At 46.5% G+C, this 17,434-nt stretch overlaps 1 protein-coding gene across 2 annotated transcripts; it reads right to left on the reverse strand.

Annotated features, from left to right (window-relative positions):
* Positions 1-241: 241 nt before the first annotated feature.
* Positions 242-17,337, reverse strand: LOC137886342 (USP6 N-terminal-like protein). 2 transcript variants are annotated; one of them, XM_068728771.1, is made up of 15 exons: positions 16,962-16,976; positions 11,942-12,015; positions 11,654-11,699; positions 8,275-8,360; positions 8,149-8,188; positions 7,980-8,060; positions 7,118-7,225; positions 5,829-5,938; positions 5,031-5,079; positions 3,885-4,005; positions 3,679-3,773; positions 3,421-3,486; positions 2,863-2,962; positions 2,540-2,692; positions 242-2,462 (listed from the first exon to the last, which is right to left on the reverse strand). In XM_068728771.1, exons 2-15 carry the CDS (start codon positions 11,947-11,949, stop codon positions 1,936-1,938), a joined length of 1,590 nt encoding a protein of 529 aa, XP_068584872.1. In that variant the 5' UTR covers positions 11,950-12,015; positions 16,962-16,976; the 3' UTR covers positions 242-1,935. The 2 variants fall into 2 exon arrangements, with proteins under 2 accessions (XP_068584872.1, XP_068584871.1); XM_068728770.1 differs by lacking the exon at positions 11,654-11,699 and having other exon boundaries at positions 16,962-17,337.
* Positions 17,338-17,434: the final 97 nt, after the last annotated feature.

The following is a 17,434-nucleotide window of genomic DNA, read 5'->3' on the forward strand; positions in this document are numbered from 1 at the left end:
TCTGTGTTGTTGTTTACATTTGCCTATTTTAGTTGAATTGTTTACTTTATTTATTTACTTTATTGTTATTGTGTTGTATGTTGCACTGCTGTCAGTATTATTTATTTTACACTTAGTCATTGTTATTCTATTGTTCATACGTTTGTATTTTCATTCTATTGTTTTTTGTCGACATTAAACTTCCTTTATTCCTGCTTTAAATCAAGTCACGCTCAGACAGACAGACACAGGAAACAGAAGATCAAGGAAGATAAAGTTGTATTGTTTCAGCTCCAGGTTTTCATCCACTTCTTAACAAAAAGACAAATGTGCAGCAAGTTTCAATGTACAACAAATCTGTAGCCGAGCATCACATCTTCATGTTCTTCATGTTCTTCTCCTGAGGCTTTGATACACAACTACTCAAGCATTGAAGGACAGTCAGACGTCGTTAAAAGCCAGAACGTCTTCACATAATAAAAACATTGAAGTCCTGTGGATGACTTCTAAACCTTTAGAGTCTTTCTACACGTCTACTCCTCAGGCGGCCACAAGGTGTCAAACTTTCACTACTTCTAAGAAAAGGTTTTCTAACTCTGTCCAACCTGGTTCTACGACACCGAACACACGTGAAGATCTGAAGCAGCACACGGTCCAGTTAGCGCTGAAATGACCCGGATGTCTTTTTACTCCTAATTCTAAAGACAGAAACAATAAGGTACCGAGCTGGAAGAACTCAAGCTCAATATGTTTCACCGGGAACAATCGCAGCAGTGAGCCGGCTCACCGCGTCCACAGAAGGCATCGAGACGTTAGTACAGAAAAATAAAACGGCGACTCTGCTAGCAAACGGTTTGTACAAAGGCTGACTCAGCGACATTCTGCTCTACAAAACTACAAAAGACGTGTTTTTAATCGTGGTTCAGATTCCGTCTGTCTGCAGTGAAGACAGAGAGCAACTCAGAACTGGGTTTGGGCTGAAACAGGAGACGGGCTGCCGAGTGCTCCCGTAGGGTTTCTCCTCATCGTCCCTCTTCATCGTCCCTCTTCATCGTCTCTCACATTCAGGGAAATGTTTCTCAAAAATGCAAACATGCAGTGTGAGTGAGAGAAGTGTGTTTGATCAAAGTAAAACTGTGAAAAGCAGTTTGGTCAGTGGAAGGTGACGCTGTGACGCTTTTACTTTGAAGTATTTAGTTAAAGTCACAACGTAATACTGCACTAATTAAAGACACTAGATCCTACACTTCCCATAATGCAACTCAATAGTGTCTTTCATTAGACCCTCCCTGTCTGGAAAAAAAACAACCCAAATTTGTCTACAAATTCAATGTAACAGGAGACAAACTGGGTCCAAAGCCATCAGAGAAGACTCTGTGGTAACGGACCAAACATTCCTGGTGAGAGCATTACATCATCATCATCATCATCATCATCATCATTATTATTATTATTATTGCTATCATCACTCCCATCTCTGCAAATACTTGAGGAGAGATCACTGGATGCGGAGAACATTGTTGCTCTCAGGTTATGAACTGTGACTGGATTCTGCTGACTTGGCAAGTTTCCTTCTCTTCATAATTTGTTTATGGATCTTTACCAAATGAGTTATTGGCAAAAACATATCTGTATGTTTGTCTTCCTCTTTCCTTTACATATAAAGCATGCATGTAAAAAACTAACCGTGATGATGTCATTATGATGTCATTATGATGTCATTGTGAACGTAGTGGGTTCCACCGGTGGGATTCTGAGACACTGAATAATGAACTTTGTATCTTATGTAAACCAAAAGCAGTTGTTGGTTGTGAAACATTTTGAAGCGATTATTGCTCGTGATAAATAATCTGATGAACCTTCTTCACTAACATCATGAACCTCCTGAACTGGACCTCTCCAGAACACGTAACGAACCAAACAGGAGTGACTTCAGAACTCTGACACGTCGTCAGCTCAGCAGGTATCCGGAGTCTGTGTTTCCTCCGATGCTTCGCTCGAGTCCCGGTTCAGGTTCCGGTCGGAGGGCAGAGCCTCGGCCCGCTCCAGCAGCTGGACCAGGTAGCCGTCCTCGGCCCGCTCCGCTGCAGACAGACTCTCGGACGAGGCCCGCCGGACTACGGGAGCCGACAGAGTCCGCGGGACCCGGCCGGAGGTCAGGCCGGCGTCCGCTTCGCTCCCGGGGGGCCGGTAAGGCGGAGGCCCCGTCAGAGGGGAGCCGTCGGGGCTGAGCGGGGCCCGGCTGTGGATGATGATCGGGTCCGGGGAAGGCAGCGGGGCCTCCTCCTCCTCCTCAGCGTCCAGGTCCCGGGGGTCCTTGGAGGGGCTCTGGTCTGGAGATATGGAGTCGGGCGTGTGGGAGATGATGTGGAGGCTCAGTCCGGCTCCGGCCGACGACTGCTTCCCTCTGGAGGACCGGACCGGACTCAACAGAACCGGCAGCTCCTGACCCAGAGGCTTACGGGGCAACTCGTCAGGCTTCCCTGAGAACGAAACATCAAACGTTGGTTCCTTAAAACGAGGTGCAGAGTTACTGTGAGCAGCTGTGACGGCTGAGTACCTGGAGGAGGAAGGTCCAGCTTCATCTTCCTCAGTTCAGCCATGGAGGCCTGAAGCTGCTCCACGATCACGTCGTCGCTGTAGAAGAAAGTCTGAGCGATCCGCTCCTGCAGGAACTCTCTGAGGTCCTCCAGAGACATCTTCAGCAGACGCTCTGCACACACACACACACACACACACACACACACACACACACACACACACACACACACACACACACACACACACACACACACACACACACACACACACACACACACAGTTCATGTCAAAGCCAATGTGTTTCTGCTCCTCAAACAGTGATTCACATCTTGGTGCTCTTACTCTTGTGTATCTTCAGGATGGTGTAGGACATGGCGGTGAGGAACCTCTCCCCCTCCAGGATGAAGATGTCCCACAGGCGTAGGGTCAGCGTGAACGGCGTCTGCAGAGACAACAACGTTGAAACAAACCCCTGACTCGTCCTCAACGTGTCTCTAGCAGCTCTCCTCCTGGAGAGTTTCCTCCCCAAAACCTCAGAGGTCCTCTGAGGCCCTCTGAGCTCAGCCACTCAGCGGGACGGAGAAGCGCTGACAGCGGCCCGACTCCGCCAGACCGCCTCCGCCACAGGATTGTGGGCTTCATGGAGGAGGCTAACAGCAGTTTAGCTTAACAGCTCTTATAACGCTCATGTCCCAGAGCTCAAGTATCACCAGCTTTATGCTGAGATCATGTGGAACTATCTGTAAAAAGAGAATCTTTGTTGTCTTCACATCATGAAGGACGTTGACAAGCTGCTCTCTGGGCTTTTAGTGCAGCTGTTCCTTTAAATGTGACGTCATCGTGCCGCTAACTGGAGGTGAAACACAGAGTGAGCGAACGAAGAGGAGAACAGTTCCTCACCCTGTCAATGAAGCACTGCAGGAACCATTTAGTGCAGTAGATCCCTGCAGACATCTGCTCTCTGTCCTGCAGAGAGAGACAGACAGAAAGAGAGAGAGAGAGACAGACAGAGAGAGAGAGAGAGAGAGACAGACAGAGAGAGAGAGACAGACAGAGACAGACAGAGAGAGAGAGAGAGACAGTCAGCACATTATCTGAAGGCATCAAACTGTCAGTGAATCACCACTAGTGAGTTCTTGCAGCATTGTTGTTCCTCACCAGATGTTTCTTCAGTTTGGGGATGAGTTTGGAAATAATCTGATCGTGATGAAGCTGGAACCTCTGAAGTTTGGGGAACCCGGGAACAAAGAATCCTTCAGAATAAAAGGGAGCAGAGAGTCACTTGTTACTCAACACGCTCCACTTCATCTCAACAGACATGCAGGAGGTCAGAGGTCATGCTCCCGTTGGCTGCGGCGTCTCACCGTGCATGGCGTGTTTCTGGTTGGTCAGCAGCTGTGACAGCGCCCAGAAGGCGTCTTCCTCGTTCATGTACATCAGCAGCAGGGCGGCGATCTGACTCATCCCCTGGCAGTAGCTCACCTCCTGCAGGCAACGGAGGACAAAAAACAAAAAGACAGATTGCTTTACTCCTGATTGAGCTGACCGCCAACGTTTTCACACTACAGAGGCTCTGTTGTAATGAATTATCTCATAATGAGCAAATCCCTGAACCACCCAGACGGCAACCTCTGGTTCTGCCTGTTAAAGCTGCATTCTCTCTAGTGTCCACCAGGGGGCGACTCCTCTGGTTGTATAGAAGTCTAGTCTAAAATGACTCTACTTCTCTCTTGATTTATTCCCTCAGTAAACATTGTAAACATGAGTTTATGGTCTCAATCTCTAGTTTACAGTCTTCTTCAATACAGCATGATGTTCATTTACTACATTATGGAACATTTAGAGTCAAACAGACCATAAAGAGGGGATGATTTAGGGGCGGGGTTATTCTTTGAAATGTAAAAGTACAATCCCCTAGATGGGTTTAGATGTCAACCCTTAAAATTAGAAGGGTTCTCGGTAGAATCCCCTGGTTGGGTTCTTGTTAGCACCCTTAGAAGGTTCCAGATAAAGCCTGCAGAGCAGGAACCATTACACCATAGAGGAGGTCTCTGTTGACCCTCTCATATGGGGATTGTGGTTGCAACCTTTTACTGGGTAGAACCTTCTGAAAAGGTTCTGCCAGGAAAAGTGGTTCTACTATAGGAAGAACCCTGTATGCTCTAGTTAGTGCCTTGACTTCTTAGAGTGTAACACCTTTATTTAATCAGGAGTTCCTCTGAGAGATGACCACCAGTACAACCCAGTCTGACCCAGTCTGGGGTTAAGAGGCCCTGAAGAGACACCTAGTGAGGGAGGGGAAGACTTATCCTGCCGGTCCGGGGATTGAACCTACAACCTTCCGGTCACAAGCTCGCTTCTCTCTGAGCTCCTCGGCTTTCTAACCTAAAGGTTTTGAGAGTACAACTGAACCGAACAACGTCTGAAGAATAAGCCACGGGTGGAAAACAAGCATATCTTTACCAGTTAAATCCACGTAAACTGGTGTTTAATGTTCTACAGCGACTTACTGTGTTGTAGACTGAATATGCAGAGAGAACATGGAAAAGAGACTGCTGCCTGTAGAGAGGAAGACAAACGAAGAAGAGTGACGTGACGTATTCACAACCTTCCTGGATGAGGTGACTTTCACTGCGTGGTCCTCTGTTAAGTGTGAACTATTAAATACATAAAGTGGACTTTATAGAAGAACATTATCCCACAATGCACAAGAGTCACTATGAGCTGACAAAACAACCTGAAAAACAGGAGGTCTCACTCTGCTCTGTTTAAACTGGACTGTGTTAGAGAAAAACAAAGAGAACCGTAAGAAACAGAACACAAAACAAACTAAATGATACGGAGAACAAGAAGAAAACACAGAAGAACACAAAACAAAGAAAGAGAACATAGAACATAGAAAACAAAGACCGGAGGAAATAAAACACAGAACACATAAAGAACACAGAACCGGAGAGGATCAGCTCTGCAGCTCTCCGTCACTATAAAAAGAACTCCTTTTTAAATATTGAAACATTTTGCTGCCCCAGACTTTCCACTGCTGCTCCAGAAACAGGCCTGCGGTCCATTAAACTGTCAGTGACATCACTCTGTGACGGGATCGGGTTCCACACACAGAACCCGACGTTCAGAACACAGCGGGTCCACCTCTCTCACACTCAGCACCAGGTTCACGCTGAGGTCGCAGAACGTGGACTGAAAGTGTTTAAAACACCCGACCGCGTCGTTGGAACTGGAACCTCACTGTTGACAGAGCAGTGGAGGGTGAAGTGAGAACATGTTGTTCAGTAACGGGAGTGAGAACCCACTTGACTCCGAAGCGATCCATGAACATGATGTGGTTCCGAAAGGTTCTGTTGATATCCAGGTCGATCTGTTTGATCTCAGACGAGTACAGTCGGGCCTGCTCCTTCATTTTCTGAGCGGGAACAAACAAAGAGCCGGGTCAACGGGGTCGGGTCACCCAGAGAGGATCGGATACAAGATAAAATGTTACCGCTTCAAAACATGTGACAGTTTAGTAGTATCTCAAATGGAAGAAAGCCACGTTTTTAATGATCAATTAATTCAAATTAATTAATTAATTAATTTATCATTGTCTGGATAGCTAGTCTCGTTAAACAGACTGTCAAATTACATTTACTGGTTTTAAATCAAACATAATGTTATTGACTTTGAATCTAGCTAGCATTATGTTAGCGTTATGCTAGCATTATGCTAATGAAGATTTCATGAAACTATTCATATTGATTTGGGAACAATGACATGGCTGGATAGCTAGCTAGTCTTGTTGTTAAACAGACGGTCACCTTATGGTTACTGAGGTGAGAGGTGGGAGGTGACCGTGGCTAAGTGGAGAGCAGGGCTGTCTTTCAATCAGAGGGTCAGAGGTTCGATTCCCAGTCTCATGTCAATGTGTCCTTGAGCAAGACACTTAACCCCAAAAATGTCTCCCGTAGCTGTGTCTACGGTGTGTAGATAGATACTGAAATGTAAGTCGCTTTGGATAAAAGCGTCTGCTAAATGACTGTAATGTAATGTACTGTTTGTTATTGACTTTAAATATTACCAGCATGGCATTAGCTTTATGCTAGCGTTATGCTAATCAAGATTTCATAAAACTATTCATATTGATTGGGGGACAGGGACATAGCTGGGTAGCTAGCTAGTCTTGTTCTTTAACAAACTGTCACATGATGTTTACTGTTCCTTGATGACTTTGAATCTTGCTAACACAACGTTAGCTTTCTGGCTCACAGCTGATCCAGATGGTTCTTTGAGTTGAGCGTTTCCATTGTATGAGACACTTGTGAGATGGCAATGATTGTTCCAGGTATTAGATTAACGGTCTTAATTCTTTCCTTTGGCAAGTGACCATGGTATAGTTGCGATAATGCCCTTGGAGGTGTCCATTATCGGGACTTAATGAAGGACGTTGATGCCAGAACCGTCCATGATCTGTTCCTCTCCCTTCTTTATGCTTAACGTTTTCTGTATTTGTGACTTTCTTCAGGCTGGATGAATTGGCGTTATGAGAACACACACACACACACACACACACACACACACACACACACACACACACACACACACACACCTCATATTTGCCCTCGTTCTCCTTCTTCGCCCTCTCCACGTCCAGCATCAGAGCCCAGGCCCGGCCTCGGAGCTGCAGGGGGATGCCCTTGTACACCCGCTTCACCATCTGACAGCGGAGAGCAGGAGGGATAACATAAACACTGGCTGAATAAAAACCAAAAAAATAAAAGAGCCAGAAGGTTTAAAGAGACGGTGTGGAGTGTGAGTCACCGGAAAGTTTTACCGCCTACGGTTCGCCTACGACCATTTTCACAGGAGGAAACTTTTTTCAGCAGGTTTGTGTGAGTTACAAGTCTCTGCTCAGGTTAACATCAGTGTTTTGGGGTTTTAAACTTCTCAATATAACAAACATTTTTTACTTAAATGCTCAGAACATTTTCTGAGTGCTGTTGATCTCAGGATGGAGCTCCATGACATCACTTCTACGTCTCTTTCTTTGAGCAAATAAGTGCAGGATGTTTATTAGGTAAACCCCAGGCGAGTGAAGACAAAGCTTCATGTGTTAAAGCTGCACAAAGCTGCTTGATTCATTCCCTCAGTGAGACCATGAACTCATTGTAAACATGAGTTTATGGTCTCAATCTCTAGTTTCAAGTCTTCTTCAATCGTGACGTCACCCACTGGTTTGTTGACGTTTTGAAGCCTTGAGTTTGACGACTTCGCCCGTCGCCATCTTGGATCACGGCATTCGCACGTGAACAGGAAGTGACCATACTTGGACTGAGGAGGAGTGACGGAGGAACCGAAGGAACCGGAGGTCGCAGCCCGGTTCAGACTCACCTTACATACACGTCGACAATTGTGTGAACTCTCCAGCGGCGCAGTCATTTAAAAATGGTGATGTTTGGTCCGTTACTCACCCGGTCACTGTTCTTGTATTTGTCCCACTTCTTGGCCATCTTCAGCCACTTCTCGGCCCTCTCCACCTCCAGCTGCTTCCTCTGTGAGGGAGACAGGAGCAGGTGAACATTGGTTGGCCCTTCGTTACTACTTTGGGTGCCGGCATTTTGTCACGGCTTCCCGCTTTACCTTTTCCTCGTGCGCAGTCGGGGCCGGCAGCTCGTCCTCGCTGATAGAAAATAAAAGACGCAAAATCATAAAGTGATCAACCAGCCGCAAACAAACAGAGGGAAGAGACAGAAGGTAATGACTTACTGCATGAAGCCGAAGCGGTCGATGACTTTGTAGATGCTGTAGTCGGCATCTTCCCACGGGTCGATCTCCACCCCGCCCTGCCTCCCCTGCAGACGCAAACGTACTTATGTAGATACAAACAGAAGTACGTAACATATTGTGTTCAAATGAACTTTACACTGAAAGTAACACCGATGAGAATCAGAGCCTCCTGACGGTTGTGTGGAATTGTCATAATTAGCATATGAATTTTTGAGTTATGGCCAAAAGTTCATAAAGAGTTTGTGCCAAATTTGAAGAATTTCCCTCTTGTCGCTCTCACATCAATGGGACGGACATGAGATCACAGTGACCTATAACCACCAAAATCAAATCAGTTCATCTTTGAGTCCAGGTGGACGTTTGTGCCAAATTTGAAGAGTTTCGCTCCAGGTGTTCCTGAGATATCATGTTCACAAGAACGAGACGGACGCACCGACAACCTGGAAACACGATGCCTCTGGCCACAGCTGAAAATATATTTAAATGAGTTACATCCGCCTATATATTTTTGTTATCGTTTTCACCTCGGGGAAGTTTACCTGACAACATTCAGTTGAGGCTGAAGTGCCTTGCTTAAGGGAACAGCTAACACAACTAAAGGTCTAGATCAATGACCAGAAAACTGCTGAATTACAGCTTCAAGGTCCAGTTAAATCAACACTTGAATAGCTCTGATTTCATTTCCATTGGGTCCTAAAAGTTGCTGCTTCTGACCAGTAGGGGGCGACTCCTCCAGTTGCAAAAATAAGTCGTATTGTAAGAAGTCTAGTCTAAAATCTCTACTCTACTTCTCTCTTGATTTATTCCCTCAGTAAACATTGTAAACATGGTCAAAATATCTGAGTCACAGAAGTGACCATATCTGGACTGAGGAGGAGTGACGTAGAGACTGCGTATACGTCTCTGGTAGAGACCTGTCAATCAGCGTGTAGCCCCGCCCCTAAATCATCCCCTCTTTATGGTCTGTTTGACTCTAAATGGAGCATAATGTAGTAAATGAACATCATGCTGTATTGAAGAAGACTGTAAACTAGAGATTGAGACCATAAACTCATGTTTACAATGTTTACTGAGGGAATAAATCAAGAGAGAAGTAGAGTCATTTTAGACTAGACTTCTATACAACCAGAGGAGTCGCCCCCTGGTGGACACTAGAGAGAATGCAGCTTTAAGGCACTTTAAGGTTGCCACTGGTTGCATTGTCGGCGTTAGTGGGACATCGGCACGTTGCAGTACAGGTGACAAACCCTCATAGTAACTTTCTTCAGATCGGACGCAGGTTTAGTTTGACTGGAGGAGTTTCGATCTTCTTCTGCATTATTTCAGTTGCTCTGAAACTCATGACACAAACGCATTGGCATGCACACACAGTCTGACACTGGTTAGAGTGCACACACCAACTCAAACATGTGAAAGTGTTCTTGAAGCAGTGACAGACTGCACTGAAAGCTTCAAACACAAACATCTGTAATCAGTCAACGCGCAGCAGCGAGCGGCGCTCCGCAGTAAAACCCTCCAACCCAAACACGTCCGCATCAACGGCACAAAGTTTCAGAGTGATGATGTTTGTCTCATGGAAAATCCATTTAGGCTTCAACCTGGTCCCCGTGTTGACACAACAGAGAGGGGAGCTAATCCTCCTCTCGCCGCTCGGCTGCGTGTCTGGAAGGCTGCCAATCAGTGTGTGTGTGTGTGTGTGTGTGTGTGTGTGTGTGTGTGTGTGTGTGTGTGTGAGTGTGTGTGTGTGTGTGTGTGTGTGTGTGGGGGGGGGGGGGGGGGGGGGGGGGGGGGGGGGGGGGGGGGGGGGGGGTGTCAGAGCGCACAGACAGAAACAAGGCTCGGCTTCTTCGTGGTCGAGTCGGCGCTCTGAGCCCCCAGGAGTGATGTCATGAAAGCGAGAGGGCTAAAAATAGTCCCTCACTGACGGCGTCTGGAGAGACTAGGAGAGACTAGGAGAGACTAGGACCAGAGGAGTTTCTTATGATCAACACATCCCAGCTGCTGCACCTATTCTGTCTGTATGACAACCATAAACACACTTACTCAGGTAGACTTCGACATGAGGACGGAACCCTTCTGGTTAAGGAACAACCAGCGTATAGAAGACCTGAACCTCTTTTACCCAGAGTTCCCCTGTGATCTGTGTCACCGTGCTGTAGACCAGAAACCAGGACCCAGACAGTCCCCCGGAGGTCGCTGTCAAGTCAAATCGCTGCACAGTGTGTCACCGCTGACAGAGACACCCCCCCCCCCCCCCCAACACACACACATCTACAGAGCTAAATTTAACCTCTAGTTGCCAACGTCTCCATTCCCCACCACGATAACCACCCCGCAGAGCTCATCCAGGCTTTTATTTTGAAATCTGATAACGTTTCGTGGAAACGATGAGCGTCACCACCGCACATCCTCATCGTCTTCACACAAACAGCACATATGTTACCGCCCGTCCGTCTTCATGTGCATCGTACACATGAGCGCTAAATCCCCGGAGAGATCCGCCTCCAATGTGAAGCGGCTGCAGATCCAGATGATTGAAGATGATCCACATCGGCCGATACAGATGTTTTTGGTTTTGTTTCATCAGCTGGTCTACAAGACTCCAAACCATAATTTCAACGCTCTGAAGTCAGTCAAACATCAACAAGTTCTAAATGTTGTTCTTTTATTTAGTTACAGTGGTCTGTAGTTGTTATTGAGAACTATCTGTGGACTGTCAGTGCTGAAGACCTTCTCTCTAGACTCAGAGGCCTCAGATAGAGTCAGCACACTGGTCTGGGTTTCTAGGTTGGATGGTTTTTTAAATATAGAGTACTCTTGCTTCTCAACATTACCAACCCGAGCTTTCGTGCTGATCTCCTGATCAGCAGTAACTTCATCTCACACTGTGGTGGTTAAACTGTGTAACAGAACCTGAAGGTCCGTCAGGAGGTGGAACGTGTCTCCAGATCTCACAGTTTGAGTATCTCTGGGTCTTCATCAGGATGGACGAGGACATTGGAGCAGTTTGTGGCTACGCTCTAGAAACAGGGAGATGTTTTTGATTGTTCATTAGTCGGTTTTATTATTATTATTATAATAAAACCGACTTCATCGTCTACTTGAGTTTGGTTTTTGACCAACGTTTCTCTTTTCTTAGTTTCAGTTTCATCATTCTCCGATCACATCAAACCACGAGCACAAACCTATAATTACATAACGTGTTATTAATGCACTTCAGCAGAGTACTCCTCACATCCACCCACGTGAGCAGCACACACACACACACACACACACACACACACACACACACACACACACACACACACACACACACACACGTGTGTTGTCCTCATGCACACAAAACCACACTACACACTTCTGAATTGACGCTCCGGTCCATCTCAGAGTGAGAACTCTTCCTCCTACAGAACAACAACACATCACAGGAGAACATGGAGAACATGGAGAACATGGAGGAACATAAATCATCCTGTAAAACACTGAAGACCAAGAAAATATGATCAACAACGTCTGCTGACTAGAGCTGGGATTAACATGTTTACTGATCAATACGTCACGATATAATTAAAGAAAAATATCACTGTTCATATCACTATGAATATGAAATCATTTTACATAATGCATCCGGACCAAATAAAAGCACCGTAGCATATTTCAAGATGATATCAGCGCGTTCCTCTGCTATTAGAGTCTCAATGTCTTTCTTCATGTCAATATCTGCAGAGAGAGGAAGAGCTATGTGAGCTGGAGACAAACAACAACAATAACAACAACAACAACGACGACGACTGAAGATGACTCGGATGACAGAAGAACAGCTGATAGACGTGGGCGACTGTTGGCCTCCAAACCAGCAGGAGGAGCAGCGCTGTGAAGCTTGTAATGACGTCATCACACAGAGGAGGGCACTGTTATTATTTTCATTAAAACACACTTAAAGGAGCAGTGTGTACGATTTAGTGCCATCTAGAGGTGAAGTCAACAGATCACGACGAACTGAAAGTCCTTCAGCTCAGTCGTCCTCTTCCGAGCGTGTCGAGTTCCTCAAAGACTCTCTAGAGCCACTGTCTGGTTTGTCCCTTCTGGGCTACCGTAGCAACATGGCGGACCCTGCCTCCCGCTCCCCATGTAGATATGAAGGGCTCATGCAAAGCTAACGATAAACACAACGATTCTCAGTTTCAGGTGATTAGACACTAATGAAAACGTTATTAATATTATATTACATTTCTGCTAATAGATCAAACTGTCCCTTTAAGAGATCTTAGTACAAATACATGGAAATTCTGTCTTTTTTACAGCTGAAAGCTTGTATTCAACAGCAGCACGTCAACAATGATTGTCAGGTTTTAAGTGAATCCACAGAACAGTTTTCATTGGAAAAGTTCTCCAGTAGTTTAATGAACAGCGAGGTGTTTGGCTCACTTCCTGTTCCCACACACTTTTTTTCAAATCCTTCCAGAACTTCTCCAAAGACACAAGTCACTTACCTCAAGGTAGTGATAGAAGGAACAAAGTTGGGTTGCTAGCTGACGTACCCTAACCACAAAAACGTGAGCAGCTGAGACTCTGTTAACGCCTCATGAAACACCACAAATATGAACATTGTGCTCATAGTGAGTCTTAAAGCTTTTATGTGATCGCTTCAGGCTGCTGTTGGGTCGTGAAACATGGCTGAATATCCCAGGAACCAGGATTTAATACCATAACTAACTAACTGACTATGACTAAGATGTTAAAATTGACCCAAACTTGGACTTGTTGGTAAAGTCAAAAGCTTAGTGCCGCAAACTAAAGCTCTTCAACCAGGACTAAAACCAAACGGACACATTTGGTCCTGGATTCAGAGGTCTGGCAGCGGGTTCTGAGTTCTGAGTGGTTTGTCTATCAGGTAATATGAGAGAGCTGTTCAGAGCTGTGTCTGCAGCAGTAATATAATACAAGACCCCTAACACCAACACTACACCCCCACCTGTGATGGGAAAACCAGATAAGTGTCGTCAGAGACCTCTAAAGACTCGCCTGCGCTTCAGCTAGTGATTCCCAAACACACATCACCAGTGGCACAATGCAGAAGAGTTAACATTGGTTTATGATATCGTAACATTAATCTGAGCCACTGTTGCGTCTTTACAAACATTGTACTCAATCCCAGCCGGAGCCGGAGGGGTTCTGCTAAATCATCTCCAAACAAAGAGGTGAGGGTACTAATCCTGCTTCATCTACATCCCCCGTACGGATCAACACCCAGGACGGGTAATCTGGACACGCAAACCATCAGGATTAGGAACATCTCCAAAGCGGGGATTATGCAACGGACGTCTGTTGTTCCCGAAGCAGGAACAAAGAGGAACGAAAAGCTGCGAGGTTCCTTTCTAATCTGGATGGTCTGGTTTCCAAAGGCCCGGCAGCTTTGTGCAGCAGTGTGGTCTGATGAAGACGTAGATGTTCCTTTGTTGGTTCAACTCTGGCTGTGACTGGCACTCAATCAACATCTGTCTAGCAACGCGAAGGTTCTTCTTCTCAGACACAACAAACCTTCACACAGCGACCATCAGCGACGGACGATCTGATGCAGGAAGTTTGTCCCAGTCCTGAAATTAAAGCGCCGACAAACTGTGAGAAGGTACAAGTTCTCAGTCACAATCAGTGTCACACTGACCACGTTTACATGCACCAAGTATTCAGGTTGTATTCCAAAAAGACAATATTCCTACTAATCTGTTTACACAGGAAATGAAAATTAATCCTCAGAGTGAACATCAGGAGCTAACAGATGTTCCAGAGGTGGAGGACTTGTTGGTCCTCTTTCATTCCTTCAAACAGCTTCTCTAAAAGATATCTGTTCAGATCCAGAAACCTGTTGAAGTCCAAGTCCTTCATGATGTTTCTCCTTCTGTTCTTCTGGACGTCATCTCTCCTCCAGCTCTACTAGCTGTTGACTGGTTGGTTTGTGTTTAACACACACAGAGAGAGACTCTGATAGTGAAGGAGCTGAACACATGAATGTACATGAGTGTGTGTGTGAACGTGGTCATTGATATCTGGTGAATCGCAGCGAGATGACGGTGAAATAAAAAGAGCGGAGACGTTGGGTCTCGTGTCCCAGACTGAGAGTCTGAATGTGGGTTAAGAGAGGTGAATAATTCAGTGAGGAGGAAGATGGAGGTCCTGTCTGGAGATGACACAGTTAGCTTTAGTCTTTTCATTTCTTCGAGAGACGTCTTTCTGCTGAGATCGTCACAAAGAGCTTTCTGTTCATTAACAAACGATCTTCTAAACTCCACTGTGGACGTTTAAAGCTGTGTCCCGTGAAGGTCTACATGCTCCTGTATTACAGACACGTTTCCACTTTACGTCAGAAGACCACCTAAACAGAGTTTACTAAGACCAGAGTGTAGAAAGGACCGAGACAGGACCAAGACTTTGAGGGGTTGAGACCGAGTTAAGCGTAAGACTAAGACCAGACCAGCACTGCACGAGACACTGACGATAAAATGTGGAACATGCAAACCGATACTTGAGATACTTCCAAGACCGTATTTAAACTCTGTCAGCTGAGATTTAATGCACCGAAAAAAAAATGGTACAAAGTGAAATCCAGCAGTGATTCAGAGGTTCACGTAGAAAAGGTGGAACGCTGACAGCAGCTTTAAATACGAGCCGTCATCTGAAGCTCATGGCATGTGGTCAGCATGTGGTCAGCGCTCTAAATCACAGAGGAGCTCTGGACGGAGTCCCAGTGAGAAGGGTGGAGGCCCAAACCAGGGGAAGACTGGACGGACAGAGTGTCCTCTAGGTCGGGTCTCAGGTACCGAGGACAGGAAACGTCCCGTGAAGCTCCACCACAGAGAGGAGACCTCTGCTGATTCGAGTCTTGACTAAAACCATAAATTACAGCAGAACTTTTAAGAGACTTCTAAAAAGATTTACAAGAAGCTGAACAGACTTGAGACGTGTGTGTGAGTGACTGGCATGAATTAAACCTAGATGTGGAAAGACTTCAGGACACACTCGTCCTTCCACACCACCAGAACCCAAAACACATGACGGCAATCTGGAGTCTTTCACCACCAGTCCATCGTTATTCAACTGATGGACTGACAGAAACACGAGACTCTGGTTCCAGCAATTCAAATGTGAATAGTTACTGGTTTTCACGGTCTTGTAATACTAATAAACTGTATATCTTTGAAGACGTCACTCAGTCTTTTCGTGATGATTTATGGGATGAATGTGATGATCGAATAAAGACGTAGATCTGCACCTTTCATCAACACAAGAGGTTAGCTGAACTCACATTCAGTCAGCGGTGGGAGTTGCTGGTTTAACGGTAGCGACAGGAAGTGCTGATTCGGGATCAATCCCCCGGAGCTGAGTTCAAGCTAACCGCTAACCAAAGGTCCGTCTACCGGAGCTGCTCCGGAGTCTGAAGTCGTCTCCTGGTGCCGGAGAGGACGAATCGATGAGTCAAGTCCTTTTCTCATTTCGGCCACTTTTTGGATTTAATCCAATAAACAAACGTTATTTGAACTCGCAGAGCGAGACTTTGAGGGGTTGAGACAGAGTCAAGACCAAGACCAAGACCAGGACCAGAACCAGGACCAAGACCAAGACCAAGACCAAGAACAAGACTAAGACCAAGGCAGGGCAAGACTGAGTAAAGAACAAGACTTTGAGGGGTTGATACAGAGTCAAGACCAAGACCAAGACCAGGACCAGGACCAAGACCAAGACCAAGAACAAGAACAAGACCAAGACCAAAACAAGACCAAGGCAGGGCAAGACTGAGTAAAGAACAAGACTTTGAGGGGTTGATACAGAGTCAAGACCAAGACCAAGACCAGGACCAGGACCAGGACCAAGACCAAGACCAAGACCAAGACCAAGACCAAGACCAAGAACAAGACCAAGACCAGGACCAGGGCAGGGCGAGATTAATTCAAGACAAAGACTTTGGTTTGACTCAGGGGTTGAGACAGAGGCAAGACCAAGAGAGGTTGAGACCAAGTCCAGACTAAGACCAGTCCCACACTGCATGAGACAGTAGGATTAAATGTGGACCACTTGGACCGTCTCTCAGTGTTTTCTTGTCTGGACCGAGTCTACAGGTGAAACACTGCCCCCTACGTGTTCCTCATCGCACCTTTACATTTGTAAACACAAGAAAAATATTCTGTTATGATTCATTTATAAAAATAAAACAAACAGCTTTGATTCTATTTCGTTGATAATAAATAAAAAGAAGTGAATTATTGACTGGAGCCTTTATTACATATAGTCCACGATCACGTGAGACGTGTACATATGAGTTGTATTTGCATATTTTCAGAACTACATGAATCAAATGGACCCTGAGCTGCTGCTGGAAGAGAAACAATAACTTCAGTGTGTCAGTGCAGCAGCAGGCCGGAGAGCTGCCTTCACGGCTCCCATCGGGGTTCACGGTACCGACTGACGGTACCGACACATCTCACCGAACATCCGGAGCTCATCGACACCTCGACGTGTCGCTTTGTGCTGCTAAACACACAACGAGTCTCCGGTGGGATGAGCCGCGACACGGCGCTACCGCCTCACGCGACCCCCCCCCCCCCCCCCCCCCCCCCCCCGTTTTTATTCTAAAGAGAATAAACAAAAGGAGTGAACGGGAGTGAGATTACCGTGATTCTCGGGTGGGTTTCGGCGCTATCCGGACAGCAGCACGGCTCCGGATCCTCTGCGCATTCTCCGGGGAAAGTGCCGCTCCAGCAGAACAAACCACCGGGCTGACAACAATAGCCTGCTCCGTCAATCCATAGGTTACCGTCAGACAGCACACACACACACACACACTCTCTCTCTCTCTCTCTCTCTCTCTCACACACACACACACACACACACACACACACGGAGAGTGTAGAAGACGCGCGGGCAGAGAAGCTCCGGGTCCAGGATCCGATGAGAGCAGGCGCCGCAGCGTGGCACCAGTCAGCCGTATGGGAGCTGTGCGATCCGGCCTTAAAGACACAGGAGCTCCAGGAGGAGCACCGGCCTCCTCCTCCTCCTCCCCCTCCCCCTCCCCCTCCTCCTTCTCCTGGCCTTCCTCTGCCGCCATCTGCTGGAGAAACAGCTTCACACCCAAACCTGGTGCTGC

The sequence above is a fragment of the Cebidichthys violaceus genome, unplaced genomic scaffold (assembly GCF_023349555.1).
Source record: "Cebidichthys violaceus isolate CVI_PGR_0920_01 unplaced genomic scaffold, fCebVio1.0.p SCAF_43, whole genome shotgun sequence".
In the NCBI taxonomy this organism is placed as follows: domain Eukaryota; kingdom Metazoa; phylum Chordata; class Actinopteri; order Perciformes; family Stichaeidae; genus Cebidichthys; species Cebidichthys violaceus.

What these genes read in the sequence shown, in the direction of transcription:
- LOC137886342 (XM_068728770.1), bottom strand. Translation starts at nt 12,007, where the DNA reads ATGAAGAAAGACATTGAGACTCTAATAGCAGAGGAACGCGCTGATATC. An exon ending in CGACTGCGCACGAGGAAAAG is followed by an intron (nt 8,061 to 8,148) that starts GTAAAGCGGGAA and finishes TCTCCCTCACAG; the next exon opens with AGGAAGCAGCTGGAGGTGGA. An exon ending in CATATTCAGTCTACAACACA is followed by an intron (nt 4,006 to 5,030) that starts GTAAGTCGCTGT and finishes CGTTGCCTGCAG; the next exon opens with GAGGTGAGCTACTGCCAGGG.